An 18,068-nucleotide genomic window follows, 5' to 3' on the forward strand; every position below is an offset into this window, starting at 1 on the left:
CATGTCCAGCTGGGGGGGTTTGAAAGTTTCACCGGCCGAATAGCCGGTGTTTTTGTCCCTTTACAAACCGAGCAGGGGATGGCAGGAGTGGAGCTGCAGCCTGTCCGTAAATGCTTGACGTTACAGCGCTTTAAAAAGTTACCGCTTTGGATCATCGAGCATGTCTGGGCTCACAAGATGACGGATATACAGGAAGGTTTGTTATCTCAATAGTTTTTGATGAGATGCTTTACTTGTTATCACCCCAGGGTTTGCATCCTTTAAATGACTGCAACTGTTGATAGATCGCACACCCCATTTTTAAATATCACAAATATTTTTTTTTCACCATTTTAGTTTATGGGTTTCCTTGCATTATCATAAGACTTTAGTCAGAGATACAGTCAGTGATGGGATGTAACTAAGTACAGTTACTCATGACGTTACTTCAGTTGGCATACTTGTACTTTACTTGGTTACAAAATTAAATGCATTGTTAGAATTTAAAACAGAGTTTCCAAAGCTTTTAGGTTTGCGACCCCTTGGACAAAAAATCTAGTATTAACGATCCAATAACATGACATAAAAATATGTTTTCTTCAGAACGAGTACTTTTACATTTGATACTTAAAGTACACAGATAGTATTTGACCGAAGTAAAATTTTGAATGCAGGACCTTTGCTTGCAGTGGAGTGTTTTTAAACGGTTGAATTGCTATTGTTCTTAAGAAAAGGGTCTGACCACTTCTGCCACCACATCTGGAATATGGAGTCGATCAACTTGCAATCAGTGACCATCAAATTCCCTCCAAATTAAATAGAAGTGTCTCTATTTAATGTGCTTAAATACATTTAGGATTTATCCCTTTGTGTTAGAAGAGGCCATTATATCAGCTACTTCATTTTGATACTAAATTGTATGATTGGGGTGCAGCACACAAGGGTGTGGGGGCATTGCACTCAGCTGCAGTACATGTTGCTGGAGCTTTTAGGGACAGTAAATCCTCATTTTGAATGGGTGCAATGCAACTGAAGTGCTGTGCTTAAGTCACATCCTGTTGATTCTTCACAGTTGTGGACCCCTCCGCTTGGCCAGAAATGGACTCTCAGCCTCTGAGCCTTGAAGATCCGTGGAGGCTGCGCGTTGCCTCCGCTCAGGTGTATTCAATCATGAAGAACAGGCACACAGAGCACTTTGAGAGAGTGATGGGCTTTTTGGAAGCCACTTACAGACTTCTGCCCAGACTGGTGGCTCCCATCAAACACATGAAGATCATGTTCGGCCTCAAGACCATGGTATGGAAATACGTGGCGGCACAGTTTGTTTATTTGTCTGTGTTACTTGTGTGTTGCAGCTGCAGTTGATCCATGGCTGTGTTTTTAAAATGTGTTTATATTCTGCTTTCTGCTTCCCTCCCCCTCTCTCTCGGTTACTGTTGCTCCCTCCAGGCCATTATGTGGATGCTCAGGGCGGGCAGAGGAATGGTTGATACTGTTTTTAAAATCAACCAGTTCTTCCCAAGTAAACTACCTCAATACCAAGACCACTGTGTAAGTGTCCAACTTATGGGTCCATTCTGCCTATTTTTAAATATTAAACAGTTGTGTAGTATTAATTCACAAACAGCAATTTCATTTAAAGAATAATCACTGTTTATATTAACGTTGAAGTGCTGGTAGCATGAAAGGGTTCTCTTGTATTGACGAACAAAGAGAGAATTATGAAGAAGAAAAGAAATATTTCCAAACTTGAACTGGTTCAGATCCCACATACAGGAACACATGCTCATGTGGATGATTGATACCATCTGCAGCAGTGTCTGATTGGTTTAAAGATGTTTGACGATTAAGAACTCTTTTATTTCTAACTATTAATTCTTTAACTCCTTCCAGGATGATTGGTAGCCCAGAGGTTAGAGATCATGGTGTAAGTTAGCATGCTTTGTTAGAGGCTCAGGGCCAGCAGTTCAGATTCTTTCAAAATTGTTTTAGCTGTCAGCATTCATGCTGCATTTTATACAGGAAATGCATTTTCTAGTTTATTTAGCTATTATTTTAAAGTTCAACTCACTTAGAATCTGGTATGTCTGATTAATGAAATACTACGTTTTCACTCATTAACTCGCTATGCCTTACTACTGCTTATATGGAAATCTTACCAATTAGTTACCAATGTTTTCTCTTGCACAGAGCCAACATGAAATGTTTCTAATGAGGAAGAACCATCTGGACTTCAAGACTCTGGCACAAGCTCTTGCTATGGACAAGGACAGACGTGAAGATTACATTATGGTTAGTTTACTTTACCATGCTGTCTTATAACAGTACGAGTAATTGCCAGAATGAAAAAAAAGAAAGCATGTTCGATTATTCCCTCTTGAAAAAACACATAGGTTCGAACTATCTGAATATCTTTTTTGTGATGTCGCGAGCACAGATTTTCCGGTTGGTGCAGGTCCTTACATCCTGGAAGATTTCAATGTTCCAAACAAACGGCAGAATTTACGGTCAAATATTATCTGATTATGGACCCTATTTCTATTTACTATTTACTAAGTTTTTGTGTCCAAGTGACTAATGTGACAAGTGACAACAATTTTTTATTTATTTTTTTTTTTCAACATTAAACGAGAGCGCTCAGCCAGCAGCCATGCAACAGGCTGCAATTTGATTCCTCCAGACTTTTCCACACCAACGTACTTATACTGACTAAAAGTGTTTGTTTTTGCCTCTGACAGGCTCATATTGTTATAGTGTCTGACATTATTATAGAAAGGATCCCTACAGAGATAGATTTTTGTTAAAGAGTGAGATCCTTTTATCAGAAACAGCTGTTTTATCACTCTCGCCAAAGCCACCAGACTCCATTCACAAAAACAGTAATTTTATCATCATAAAATATACTTTATTCAAATGCAACAGAAAAAAAATTAAAATCGCCAAAACCGTCTATCCACTGTTCCAACAATCATTCACCAACTCTGGATAAATAAATTCTTAATTCACGGAATCAGGGGAGGGGTGAGCGAGAGGGTGGACGTCAGAGAAGCAATGATAATAGAGTGTAAATCCAGAATATTTTCACATCTAACTCAGGAATTATGACCGGAGTGATTTAAATGTGTTGGACAAAAGTAGTAATTACTGGACAACAGAAACTCTGGTTTTGTGGCTTCTGTCCGTGATGCAGTGCATTCAGTGTATCTGACGCGGTGGTGCTGCTTTTCCTTTCTACAATCAAAAAATTCATTTTCACAATACATGTGTGGATTGGTGGGTGGGATGGGTGTTCAGCTGGTTGCAGTAGACAATCTTATCATTACATGCCACTAAATACCACACACTCCCTTTAGGTAAACCTTATAGTAAACACAGCAATAGTATTGGAAATAGTTAGTAATAAAATACCAGACATCTCAGCTGGTTGAATAAATGAATGGCAGCTTTTATTATTGTGTCATCCTACCCAGGCAGCATGGGCTTGAAAGACACTACAAATGAATACAAGCCAGACCTAGAATGCTGTATATACATTTTCAATCAATACTTCAAAAAGCCCAAAGATAAAGAAAAACATATGTTCACTGACAAAAAAAACATATACTGTATATTACTGCAGAAATCCACATACATATTAATTGGATAGAGACAAACTTAGCAAACTTAAACACATCAGGATTAAACACCCATTCCAAATTTTAATCACCAGATGATTGCAGGGTTGTGTTGAGCCATGTCTTGGAAAACTGGCATTCTCAAATTCACCTGATCAGAGTATGTAAAATAAATGAAATGGGTCTCCCCCTTTTCATTTCTCCTGAATCACACAGCTCACACATTCTGTTTTCCCAACTTCACATTTTTAAATTTGCCAACCTTGATGACCAGAGGACGAACAGCTAAATGTCTTTGGCTTCTAGACAAATGAGATGCATCATGTGATTCAGGGCCAAACTTTAATGAGCACATATGTCCCTGATTGTGCCTTTGGCAGGATAGTTTCAGACCATTTTTCTGAAAGCATGACTGAAACTTGAATAAGTCTAAATTGTGCACTGCGATTATAAGAGAATGATGGGTCACTGTCTCAAGTCATCGAATGCATGTAGTCTCAGTGGGCTGAGTAAGTACATAACACTGTTTTCTCTCTCGGCCTGAACTGTGAGTCCTTTTCCATCCAGCAGGGTGCTCTACAGAGCTACTTTTACAAACAGATCCTTATGCGTACCATAAAAAATGTAGAGCTGTCCATGTACTCAGAGCATCCAAAAAGTGACAGAATGAAGAGTTATAAATCCTTTGCGTTGTTGTTTCCTCTTGTGGCCAGCAAGATCAAATAATCTCTAAACTTTGTGCGGAGCATTCAGAAAATTCTTCCAGACCTGTTTATAGGGTGCTGGAGTGGAATTTGGCAAAAACAGTTTCCCAATAACCTCTGGAACTCAGGTATTAAAGTTCACCGGGCAAAACATTAAACACACAAGTGCAGATCAACATTGTGGACAAAAACAGTGATGTTTGATTTCTCCTGTGCAGTAAATAAAGTTTTGATTAAACAAACTCTGTCCAAGCCAGGTTATATTTCTTAACCAAGCCTGGCTTGGACACTGAACCTTGAGGCCTTCAGGTTCAAGTTTTTGCAATGTATAATTAAACCCAAAATGTGTGTCTAAACTGAATGGAACAGAGAGTCTGATTCAAGGTTGTTTCCAGATGGCATGTTCAGTCTTTGCTGTTTTTCAGAATCAAATGGAGGCGCAGTATGGTGAACATTATGCCCAGAAAGTAGAGGACAGGCTGCTGCACTATCTGCATGAGTTGGAGACTGCATTACCAGGAGATACCTACATTGATAAGGTGTGTGTTTTATGTTTGTGTCTGTTATAATCTGTGCCTGTGAATATTCTCATTCATCCAGGTCATTGTAAGCTTTAGGGCATTCAATCGTTCGCAGCTGGACCTCGCCAGTTTGTCTTAGAAGACGTTTCGCCTCTCATCCGAGCAGGCTTCATCAGTTCATGCGCACCAGACTTGATAGGACAGCTCTAGTCCAATGAAATGGTGTTAGGTTCAAGTATTTATCCTCTGAGTGAGGCCAAAAAAAAGGCCCCAAAACCAAGGATGGTATCACTCTATTGTGAGGCAAACGATCCCCCATGAAGGCGGGGTAGGGTGCAACCCTTGGGTGTCAACGACAGTCGTCTGCTTTGTTAGTGTCCCATTCTTGTCATTGGGAGGCTCCTTGAGCCATGTGTGAATGGCTTTGTTGTTTACAAATGAAACGTCTTCTAAGACAAACTGACTAGGTCCAGTTGCGAACGATTAAATGCCCTAAAGTTATAATCTGTTTTTACAGTTTAGTGTCCCCTTCTGAAAGAGATGCCCAAAACATTTGAACAATGTGAAAATTTGCCATCAGTTATTTCAAAAATGAAAACTTTGCTGTGTTGAGGCTTTTCTTGTATTTCAGAGAACTGCTGCAAGTGCTGTAAATGTATGTTGTCATGAAGTACACTATAAAGAGTAAAGATGTGTGTCTCAGTAAGTGCTTAAAGGTAACCTGGAGAGTTTTCTTGCAGATGAACAGATGTCTTTATTGTGTCCAGACTGCTTCTCTACCACATTGCATAATATGTACAGCTGACATGGATTCTTTTTAAGAAACACGCACCAACACGTGGTCATACAGTGTAAGCATGTGTGGCCACTCCGATTCCTTGATTTCCATGTTCAAGCAGGCCTGTGTGTGTGTGTGCGTGTGTGTGTGTATCTTGGCATTGAGTTGAGCACGCTTTAGCATGTGAGTGTTGACATCAGCGTTGTTCACTTATCCAGCGAGAGTGAGTGCTGCTCAGTGGGCTCCTTTCTGGATCGTTGTTATCTTTTCTACGCAGGCTGGTGGTAGTGATGCTTGCGGCATCAACTTTGCCCGTCTGCTTGTCCAGCCATTTTACCCATGCGGCCCAAGCGACAGACGTGCTTCTTAGCTGGTCGCAACCCCGTCTTTATGATCACTGTGTGCATTGCTTGGGCTTGGATCATGCACGCATGGCCAGCTAGGACCCAACCTCCTGAATTTATTGCTTTCTCCTGCCAGCTAGAATGCTGCTGTGTCGTGCCTGGTTTTGCTGGGGGTGCTACGCCCAAACCCTGCATTCCACCAAAAGGTGTTGTCCAAGTCCCACGCTAGTCAGTCTGTTGTGTGGCGTCATGGCCTTAACGGTGAACCTCAGCGTCAACAAGTCACCAACACAAGGCTCCCGGATGCAATTCAACAGGCATATGAAAGGGCAGGCCGGCTGGCCGCAGCAAAGGTGCATCCACATTCCACACGGGACCTTATGACCTTATGGCGGGATGCCCCTCTGTCTGAGATTTGTATGGTGGCCTCTTAGTCGGCCCCATCCACCTTCACGAAGTTCTACTGCATGAACGTGGCAGTCGGTAGCTGATTTGCTGAATCTTGTGGGTGAGTGCATCAGGACATGGCTTGACATACCATGCCTGTGGGACCAGCATTTACTGGCTTGCAGTGATGTCATTTTCTTTCACAGACAACCTGGCAGGCTGTTTAAGTGGCCTGTGTGTGCATGATTTCCTCATGGTGTGTCCAATGCATGTGGAATATGTAGGGTGGAGAGAAAGTCTCAACACGATCGAGAACAGAAGGTTATGTGTGTGACCCAGCTGGTCTGAATGTAGGTTCTCACCAGCTCCAGGCCGCTCTGAAACATGTTCCAGTCAAGGTTCACCAGAGGTGCATCTGTGGCGCATATATGACCACATGTTGCTAAATCAGTGCGTGGCTCTACAAATGACACATGTTAAAGAATATCTATGTCAGCTCCCTGTGTTGGTGTCAGTCCCCATTATGGAATACATATGGAACCTGGGATACACATGTACTTGTATGTTATGTTTGCTTTCATTGTTTATCACCAAAACACACGTGTTCTTGAGGCATAGTCATCAAAAATATCCCTCCATAGCATCACTAAACTCCAGAGGGATAAAAGGAATTTCTTACTGATTTCATTTTTGCTATATTTACACTTGTGTCAACTAGATACTGAAGAAAAAAAGCCCTGTGACTGAGGAGGAGAAGCTGTTGTTGGAAGTAATAACCTCTGACTCCACGACCATTGCAACAACTCTAGAGAAACTGCTGCACTGTGGTAAGAAACACCTCCCAGCACACAACACAAATAAAATACAAACATGAAGTTCACTTCATACACTGTATGTGTGGAGAAAGAGACAGTATCTCTTTGCTTACTGAGTGCTATAAACATTGTGTATAGAATACAGAGTGCATTATTGCCTGGATAATCCCTATTCAGATACCAGGCTCATTGCAGAAATATGATGGCAGTTTTCCCAGTTGGCTGAGTGGAGGGAGGTTACAAAAGAGGATAAAAAAAACCAAACCATATATACAAATGCATCACAAATGTCCATAGATACACACTACATTCCTCACAGCTGCACTGATCTCATCCCCCATTCATGATCCCACCCACTGAACTCTAATTAGTTAGAAGATCTCTACCCATGGTAGACCTATTACAATGACTAAAAAGATATGAAATGTGGCCGTTGTCTCAGAGGTATGGATGAAGACTAATGTAGCCCATGAGACAACTGGTAACACATCTTTGATATCATATTTTTCAACTCACTGCTGTTCTCTGGCAGTAAGACTGCTCCCTCTTACACACCATATGCCATGTTTTCGTAACTGGCTTGTCATAAAGCCATAATAAACATTTTACATAATGGATACCTAAATGGAAAGCAATGTTATGTATTCAATGTCTGAAAATGCCATCCGGGTGCAAATATTTTTACCCACATATTTACCTTGAATGAAAAATCCTCATGTTGTACTCTGCTTACCATGGGAGGCTGTTATCAATTAATCATTCAATCAATTTAGACAGTATGTTGTAAATATAAAGAGCAAAACAATTTGAGACCAATGCACATTAAAAATATTTCTAAAAAATACGTTTTCTAGTCCAGTGGCCTTCTCAAGCACTTAGAAGTACCATGACCTGGATGAATAAGAAGCTTTACAGACACATGAAAAAAAGAGATTAGAAAAGTAATGTAATGAAAACAGTAAAACAGATAAAAGGCCATGCATCGTTAAAAAAAAAAAACAATAAAATGAATATAACATGATAAAGCCTTCTAACCAAACACCATGAACACCTTTCACTCAGTTGGCAGCTTGTTGTTATATTAATTCTGGTGTGTAATGTTTAGCACTGCACTCCTACACTGCAACATTGTCAGACTCACGATGAACAGTTTAAAAAAAGGATCAAAGTCGGTGCTGCAGGACCTGATAAATCATGTTTTAATACATGCATTCTTCCTTCTTGTCAAAACGTGATGCTTATCTTACCCACAATGCAGCTGCACTGCCGACACTATGGTCAGTGGTTCAGTTATGTTATGTTAGTAGCAGCTAATGTAGCCTCTCAAGCAGCGATGAGGAGTGGGCTACGGAGGTCTGCTAAGACCGGTTCTATATAACTCTACACCCCCGGACTTTTGTCATTTTCAAAGTTAATTTATTTTAACTTTTTAGTACTCCCAAGCCCTGTAAAGGGACTTTGATGTATAAATTGCTGTAGTTCCCCTTCAACATATTAAGATCTAATTGTGCTTTTAGTATGCATTTCTTTATATGTTAAACTTTGCACCAATGGGACAAAAGATTGCATTTACATTTAGCCAATAATGCTTTTCTTCTCCTGATGATAACTAAACATTTGTTAATCAAAATGCACTGCCTTTCCATTCCTTTAGATGTTGCTCCCTGTAGTCTGGGCAGGGTTTCTCAGTCACCAAAACATGGAAAGAGTGGAATAGAAAGCTCTCAACTCCCAAAGTTTGTTCTGCTTGGCAGCTCTTCAAATGCCTTCCTCAAGTCATTGGAAGCCCAAACTCCCCTCGAGTCTCAGTCAGAGGTTTTCAGGAGAGACGAGGAGGCTGAACAAGATGTGTCCAAGGACAGCCCTCTTTTGTCGGAGAATGACAATGATTCAGATGTGAGGAGACGTCAGCAAACAGGGGATGATTGTGAGGTGGTCAAGATGCTGGAAGAAGAGAGCAGTGTTGAGGAAAACGAGGAAATCAGTCAGAGGAGCAGTGACTATGTTGAGGATGCTACTTCCTCTTCTCAATTCTGCTTCAAACACCAGCGATGGGTGAAGAGCATCCTGCAGGAGTGTCCTGACGAGTGCTCAGAAGAGTTTCTGCTTCAGGCTAATGTTTCTCTATCTCCCCCGTTGTTCCATTCGTCCTCATCTATCACTTCATCACAAGATCTCACCCCTTCTGGCATTATTCCGTGCCCCCCTGCCCAACAAAATCCTTCTCCGGAGACCTCCACCATTCTTCAGACAGCAGCGCAGGCATGTGAACAAGCACCCTCTGAAGATAAGATGAGCTCTGGATCACCTGGATTAGCAAGCAGTTCCGCTTGGAAACCGCTACTTCAGCCCTCTTCATCCAGAGACAGTCTTCCGCCCGCCCTGTTGTCGCCTGTGGTCCGATTGATAGACATTGCCTCTGTCAGAGGGATCTGTCTTACATTTGAACCCCATCAAGCATCTCCAAATCACGTCACCACTTCTAGTAACAAACAGGAAGCTTCTGCTTCCAGTCCTCAGGTACTAACCGCTCCTCTCCGCCATGCCACAGGAAATGACGCCATACCTCAGGCAATGACAAAAGACTCTACATTTGCCCAACCAGAAACCGTGGCCCCAGCAAATTCTCCCAATACAACACACAAAGTGCAAATAGCTCCTGTATCTCGTGATGCATCTACCTCTACCAGCTGTCAACCCCCAACTCAGCAGTCTTCTTCCAGATTTTCAAGGAAGTTCAGACGGGCTTGTACTACCACCAGACATTCACAGGCTCTGGACAGATTCAGTCAGAATCCTTTTACTGAACAGCTCAAAAAGGCCCCAACTACTTTTCAGACAAGTTACCTGCCGTTGTCTGCTGATTTTGGTGTCCCTGGGCCTCTTACACTAGATGCTTCTACCTCTATTTGTCAATCCAGGACTCCATTCTCAGTCTGTACTGCTAACCAGATCCCTCTACCTACTGACTCATCCCAAAAGGTTGTCCCTCGAAGCTCAATTGAACCTCCTCCTCAGACACACATCAGTCCTTTTCAATCAAAGACCCTACCACGCTCCACTGGCATATCTACCTCCAACTCTAATTGCGTGGCTGTCAGGTGTGAGACCAGCAGAGTCCAAAGAGCCAAGCTGAGGTTGTCACTATGTAGTCAGGCTGTGCTGCTGCAGTCCAAAATGCTACAGCCCTATGTGAGTCTTACCAGGCTGAGCACTGAGGAGTGTTACCAAGTGACCAAGGGGAGATACTCAACCAGGTATGCAGAGCCCCTGGCCCAAGGCAGCAGTGATGACAGTGGAACAGACAGGAGGAAGGAGGAGGAAGAAGATGCAAATTCTTCTTTTGATCCAAACATTCTTTACTCCAGTCATTCTTCAAGTAGTGATAGTGAGGACTCACTTGTTTGTGACCCTGACTACAAACCTTGCATTAAAAAGAAAAGACTTCTCTTAGAGTATGAGGCTGCAAGGAGCCTGATTCATACATGACAACATTTGATCCGACCAGCGTTGGGTACTTCAGGACACTTTGTACTGAAAACATTTTGTCTGTGCTCTGTGGTGGACAATCTAGGCAATGATGACACTGTTTCTGTTGCTGCAGTCACTTATCAGCCGACATAGAGCCACCACAGATACCAGAATACCTGCAATAAGATAATATTGAGTGATTTATATATTATTTACATTTCTATTCATTGATGCTAGTTTCAGGTTTTAGGAACTGACACAAAGTCTGAGAGGAATGTCACGCTAGATTCGACTCGTTTGTCTGAACAGTTGTTGATGTAGACAGACTGAAATTCATTTTAGGGTTCAGGTTTCAGAACAAAATTGAACAACCAAGTCATCTGTCTGAGGCAAAGACTCAAAATCTAATGATAGTTTGGCTTGCGACAACAGCGTGCGCCATTATTTCTTAAGCTTACAAGAGGAAGTTTGCCCGCCTGTTGGTTTGGCACGCTCTTGGCAGTGCTTCAGTTGTGTTTTTGTGTTTTTATATGGGCAAACTGTGCTTGTGTTGTCTTGAGGAAAAGCTCTATTTTAAATACAACCATGTATGTGTGGACTAGGCATAGGTCCATGTCGACCACAAGGAAGGTTTGAGTTCATGCTAGACTACATCCGGTCAGTTGAGTTTAAATAATTTGTTGTAAATGGTTTGTTCATATTTTAATTGTAACTGTCTAATTCTGTAAAATTGCATGGGTCATAGATGCCTGCTTAGGTACAAGGTACCATTGGGTACAAGGTACTCTAGCTCAGAGATCCGTTTCATGGTGTTATTAAGACCCTGGTTTTAGTAAAATTCATTTTTTTGGCACAAAATACATTTTTTAAAAAAGTCTTTAAAAAATGTCTTAAGTCGTGTGTGTGTGTGTGTAAAGTAAAAGGGTGGACCACCTTGTCAGTTGATGTTAGGCAGATATGGACTCATACCCCATGGACTGCCCAGTGGGAGTCAGGTCTAATTTTCTTTGACCAGACATGTGTCTGTCTTCAGAGTCAACCAATCAGCTTAGTGGAGGTCAGCTGTGTATGGCAGCGTGTCCAGTGGCACGACACAGCACTAACTGTCTGCATGATGGTCAAAGGTGTGAACCAAAAACTGGTGTAGACATGTGCGGCATATCACCCCGGGGTCAGCACTGAGGTCAGCAGTAACCCCCACTGTTTGCATTTGTGTATTTACACAGTGCTGTTGGAGGGAATAATAGATAGGGCCTTTGTGCTGGAGGTAAAATGAGGACACTGGTTACTGGCTTTTGACCCGAGGACTGATATGTATCTGTGCCCTTGTATGATGCATCCTGATTCGACATAAAGGTCAACACAGAATAAGATTAGAAATGTGTTGCTTTGACTATTAAAGGTCTTATAACGGGCTTCACCTGGACCAGACCTTCTTATTCAGTCACTGAAGAATTTTGTTTGTTACATTTTATCATGTTTTCCTTTTGGACAAATGAGGTTTGGGGAGCGATTAACCGTCTTAGCCTGTAACTGAATTGAGATCTACAATTAAAGCAACCACTATTGAATCAATCTAATTGTTTCAAATTCATTCTTCCATGTCCTGCGAAAGTAGGGTAATGAACTCCACATAACAAGTCTGATCGTGAAACACTAAACCTGGAATTTCACCAAGATTTTGAAGGCTAAAGATAAAGTTCGTGAAATTCACGAGGATAGCCTTGCATAATCTTGACCTAGATAGTCTCAGTACTATGTGAGGAATTATAGCTTTGCCTCTAAGCATTTTCACATCTTTAGCGATGATTTAGAGAATTTGATAAGATAAATTAACTGCAACGGGTGTTGCAAGGGGAGAATTTTCAGTCTGTCCAGCCATAAAGATCAAAAGACTTTGGTTGTCTCATTTTCTGGAGATATGCTTGGTTCCAGATGGTATTGTTGACAAGATCGCTAAGAGCAGAAAATACTCCTCTTAATGTTCTTGTTCTCATAACAGCGTGGGGGGTATCTATGTAGGCCACCACTTTTCAGTACCAGAACATAATAAAATACATTCATGTAAGTTCAATGGAGACTGACAGGAGAGTGTTTCTTTATTCATCACTGACTGCAGTGATGTAGCAGTGTGACCTGGGGGGTGTCAGAAATTTTATTCAAATTGTAAAAAAAAAATCCATATACTTGATTGTGGCGGTAAAAAAAGCAGTTTGAAAGAAGTACTGTATGTTTTATGATGATAAAATGGCTGTTTTTGTGAATGGAGTCTGGTGGCTTTGGTGAGAGGGATTGAACAACTTTTTGTGGTTCAACAAAACAGATCTTACTCTTTGACAGAAGGTATCTCTGTAGGGAGCCTGTCAGAGGCAAAACACACTTTTAGTGGACATGCATTGATGGTACGGAAACACCCAGAGGGATTACATTGCAGCCTGTTTCAGCTCTCTCTTTCACCACTGGAAAAACTCTAAATATTGTTGTCTCTATTAGTCGCTTAAACACAAAACATGGGAAAATAATCAGATAATATTTGACTTTAATTCCTCCTGTTTGTCTGGGACATTGACGTCTTCCAGGACGTGTGGACCTGGGCAGCTGTGCACACAACATCACCTTGACTGATTGAAAATGAAATGTAGGTAAAGTTGAAATGAACAAATAATTCAACAGTGTGGTTTAGGACATTATTTTATTTGTTTTGTAATGTGCAGTAATGTAGATCTTTTAAAAGATGTTGAAATATAATACAAGAAATATGTCTCTTGTATTGATTTTCCCTCTTATGGACATAATGCCCCAAAAAGATGTGCTTTTTTAGAGGCAATAATCAAGCATCATTTCTGGCCTATTTTGACAGCCCTGGTCAGTGTTCTGTGACATTACTGTTGGTTGTGGTCATGGGTGTGTCACACCGCGGTGAGGTTTGTCTCGTCTTGGGTTTTTGTCTTGTTATTTCCTGTTTTATTTTGTGAACCTAACTCTCCTCTCGTTTCAGAGCACTTGCCCTCCCTCATGTGTCACCGGTGCGTCCTCCTGATTACCTATTGTCTCCACCTGTTGCCCATTACCCTCCATGTGTTTAAATAGTCTGCGTCTCCCTTGTCTCGTGCCAGTGTGTTTTTCGTCTGATGGTCGTTTCACCCGTGCCTCCCAAGATCCACAGCCATAGTTCAAGTCGCCTAGTAAGCCTTTGATCCTCTTCGTGAGCGTTTTGTGTTTTGTAAAATTTCATAGTCTAGTTCTGAGTTTTTGAGTTCCATAGTTATCTCCTTGCAGATTCATAGTCCTCTTTGTGAGTGTTTTTTGTTGTTCAGGTTTAGTAGTCCTTGTCCTAGATATTTCATAGTCCTCCTTGAGAGAGTTTTTTCAGTTATTTAAGCTTCTTAGTCCAGTACCGAAAATACCTCGTAGCCTATTCATTATCCTCCTTGTGAGCTTTTTTTGTTTTATTAATTTTCAGAGATAATTGTTGATAGCTTTGTTATTTTTCCTCCATCTGGAGCGATTTCTGTTTTCTAAGTTTTATAGCCTCGATTCCTCTCATCAGAGCGTTTTGTGTTTTTTCTAAGTTTATTTTGTTCCCTTGTGTTCTGGCCACTACCTGGTCCAGGACGTTTGAATCAAGAATAAGTTTCATAGCCTTTGCTTTCACGTTTATCGAAGAGGTCATTGGTTGTTTATTGTGTACAATAAAAGCCTGTTACGATATCACTCTGCACCTGAGTCCTCAATCCAGTCCCGGCCTGACAGGGTGTAATAGAGCACACCTTTGACAATATTAAACAGGGTTGAGGCTCTCAGCGAGAGATGACAGAAAAACACAGATTTTCACCCTGATATTAAGTCACTTTTTAATATAACAACACCATAACCCAACTATATTTATGCTGTACGTCATCTGTTGCTGATTATAACTTGTCCAGCTAATGCCAAAAATGAGCTCTACTACTTTACTTTACTCTACTTTAATCTACTTGCAACAGGACACACATGCCATGACGTCCATGCACCTGCATGTATCACAACATGTCACGAGTCCCTCAAACCTCCTAACCACAATATGATATTCGTAGCTAACTTACACTGATCTGGCCCCTGCAAAATTCTACTTGCCTACACTCAGAAATCTAAAATTAGACACATTTGTGTCCTTTAATGAATTTCAGGGCTATCATAAAAAATGTGGTGAAGGACACATATGGCTTTTTTTCTTGAGTGTGTCTGAATAGCTGTTTTCATGTGGACTTTTGTATCTTGTGACATGTATATGCTGTGATTGTGTGCAGCTGTTGTCACAGCCTGGTCTCTCTTGTAAAACAGATTTTCGATGTCAATGGAACTTCTGGTAAAATAAAATGAGTGGTTTGCTAAAAGTGTTATTTTCTATTATTTATTCGTCATTATTCTCTTTTGATTTCTTCATGCTGCCCATGTTGCACAGGTGCCATCGCTAACAGTGAGAGACAGAAAGATCAAGGATCTTTGTGTTGCGATACAGTACTAGCTGAATGGCAGGGTACAAAGTTTCAAAGGGTATACTGTGTATTTATTGAGTCATTACATAAGTCCGTATGAAAAGGAAAATCCAACCTAAAACAGAATTTATAAGATGGCATTCACAGTATTTTAGACAATAAAGCAAACACTGCCATGCTGGAAATCACAGCTTCATGCTGAAATTGAAGACGTCATCATATGATTAGCGACTGGCTCTGCTGGAACATAGAATTTCTGTTTGGGCTATTACACCCAACAGTCCAGCAGTTTCATTAGACTTCATCAGAAAATGCTTTTGATTAACAAATTAAAATGTCTGTTTTAGAAAATAATGAATAATTCTATTTTAGGGTGGATTTTCCATCGAAGGCCATCTTTTTATTTATTTATTTATCGTCAAATGTACTAGCTGTGTATGTTTTTCGTCATGTCAGTGTTGCATCAGACACATGTGGTGTTGCATGATCCCACCTTATGAAGTAATACTGAATGTGGTATTTATCTTTGTTTTTAAAGCTGTTTTCAGTCCTGGGGTGTCGGCTTGTGGAGTCAGACTTATTGATTTTAATCCACCGTACATGGCAATGTCCAGAGGACATGTTAGACAGATTAACGTCAGCATCTTAGCAGAGTGATTGTGACCCTGTCAGTGTTCAGCTAGTGTGGCTGTGGCCTTGTTCCAAAGATTATGTCCCAATAAGGAAAGCACATTAGTGTTTTTTGCCAGTTGCCTGTTTTTTGTCCTTCTTCCTTTTCTGACACTTGCAGCCGCCCTGTTGTCTCTGTAGTGGTGATTCACTGTTTCAAAAGCATTTTAATTGTTGGTCTCTGTGTAGTTCTGTGTCACTCGTCTGATTTCCCAACCTACATTTAAATTACCTGTCCGAGGTTTCATACTAGAGGCTTTCTGCTCTGAGAACTCCATTTCATTTACTGAAATTCCATGTTAATAAAAAAAGCAGAGGATGTACTTCCTGTGTCAGCTCAGGAAGTTCAAGCTGCCTCAACAGCTGCTGATCCAGTCTTTTTGCTTTTTGTCATTGAGTTGTATGTACCTTTTTCCTACACTGACTGCAATGTTTAAACCGGAGTCAAATTCCTCGTATGTGTGCACATACTGATTCTGTTTCCAATGGTCATTGTGCTTTGCTTTAAATGTGTGACATCTTAGTATGTAGATGATCCCTTCCACCTCTAAAGTCAAAGCCTTGACCTCTTGTGCTGAGCGCAGACTCCTCCAGCGAGCTGATTTATGAAACTGTGTCGTATCCCCCTTTGATGGAGTACCAGACAGTGACTTTGCAGTTTTGGATGAAAACAGAGAACCAAGGTCACACTTAAGGGCCGCACAAGCAGCCAGAACATCCTGTTCAGAAAGCACTAGATACAGGCTGGGTTGGGTATTCTCATGTTTTATATTCGTATTTGTACAGATTCATTGTTGGTTTTGGCTCTTTCGTGGGATTTGTCAATAATGAAAAATAACCTTTTAAAGATTTATGAAAAAGTTAAACATTATCATGCCAACCATTGGCTGCATTTTTAACCAATCTTTTCTCTATTATTCTGAGGACTTCCTTGGCTTTCACTGGCACTATTTCAAAGGGACTATAAAATGAGCCAATGAGAAGCATGGAAACCCCCACTGTTAAGAAAAAAAAAAGCGGTTAGACTGAGTGGCTGTTATGTAAAGAGTAGTTTTCCACAGATGTTTAGGTTTGACCTGACTGCTCACTGCCAGCCAATGAGGCTGCTCACTGTCCAGTTCATTGAACGCAAATGAGCGAAATGGGGTACCTTTGAAAGATGACCTAGATCAGGCATCTCAAACCAGTTCCATAAAGGGCTGCGTGGCTGCAAGTTTTTATTCCAACCAAGGAGCAGCACACCAGGCTGATCTCAGTCTTCAGCTGATAACTAAATGATCCCTTGATGTTGATTGGTTGGCCTGATGTGCTCCTCCTGGGTTGGAATGAAAACCTGCAGCCACGCGGCCCTTTATGGAACCGGTTTGAGATGCCTGACCTAGATGCTTCCAGCGGCACATGAATGCCATCATCAGTGTGTTTTCTGTAAATTACTGTTTGTCTGTGAGCTGTTGATTTAACACAACGTGACTGGACAGTCTGCAGGCACACATCTGGCAAACACCGAGTCACATGAATCATAACTTGTTGTTAAACTGTTTTGTTGACTCAGTTATTAGTATGTCATAACCATCATGAATAAGTAACTAGAACAGAGGCAAGAGGCTAATGACTTACAGTAACTCCTACCATTAGTACTGCATTGCCATTCATGTCCATTATGTCCATTACATAGAACAAAGCCTAATTTTATAGAATACATTTATGTTGTTTGTAGAGCTTTTTCACTGCAGACATTTTGAATTGTCATAGTAGGAAAACACTGCTATAGCAGCTATAATCATTGCTTGTATTTTTTTTTTTTAAAAAGGCTGCAATTTCCTTTTAACTCTATGGAGCCTTATAGCAGTTTTCAGCTCACTGGTTTGGTTTTACAGCCCGTAACTTTACTGTTATCGGTTCCATAGTGTCGTTTTTGGCTGCAGCAGATGGAGGAAGAGGGCTTTCCTCTCTTGAAGTAAAAGTATTAACACCACAATGTAAATGTTCTCTAGTACAAGTGTCCAGCATTAAAATGTTACTGAAGTATGTCAGTATATATATTAGAAAATGTACTGAAAGGTATACTCATTGTAGAGTGGCATTTTACTGCTGTAGTTGGTGGAAATAATTATATTTTGTCCAAAACACCGCCTCATATTTTTTAAGATCATCATATGTACAGTCTGAAATTGTAAATTATACTTTCAAATAAATGTAATCAAGTATAAGTATAATGTTGTATGAAATGGAAGTAATGTAATTTCATTTCTTTTGCAGAGACACTCTGACTTGGAGGGGGAGTATTTGTTGTTGCCCTTTACAATTA

General features: G+C 40.8%; 1 protein-coding gene across 1 annotated transcript; it reads left to right on the forward strand.

Annotated features, from left to right (window-relative positions):
• The first annotated feature begins 1,443 nt into the window (after positions 1-1,443).
• LOC121608213 lies at positions 1,444-13,586 on the forward strand. Its single transcript, XM_041939400.1, has 5 exons — positions 1,444-1,530; positions 2,170-2,271; positions 4,723-4,836; positions 7,046-7,154; positions 8,797-13,586. The coding sequence occupies exons 1-5, from the start codon at positions 1,462-1,464 to the stop codon at positions 10,629-10,631; spliced, it is 2,229 nt and encodes a 742-aa protein (XP_041795334.1). The 5' UTR covers positions 1,444-1,461; the 3' UTR covers positions 10,632-13,586.
• Positions 13,587-18,068: the final 4,482 nt, after the last annotated feature.

Source organism: Chelmon rostratus, chromosome 6, assembly GCF_017976325.1.
Source record: "Chelmon rostratus isolate fCheRos1 chromosome 6, fCheRos1.pri, whole genome shotgun sequence".
Taxonomy (NCBI): domain Eukaryota; kingdom Metazoa; phylum Chordata; class Actinopteri; order Chaetodontiformes; family Chaetodontidae; genus Chelmon; species Chelmon rostratus.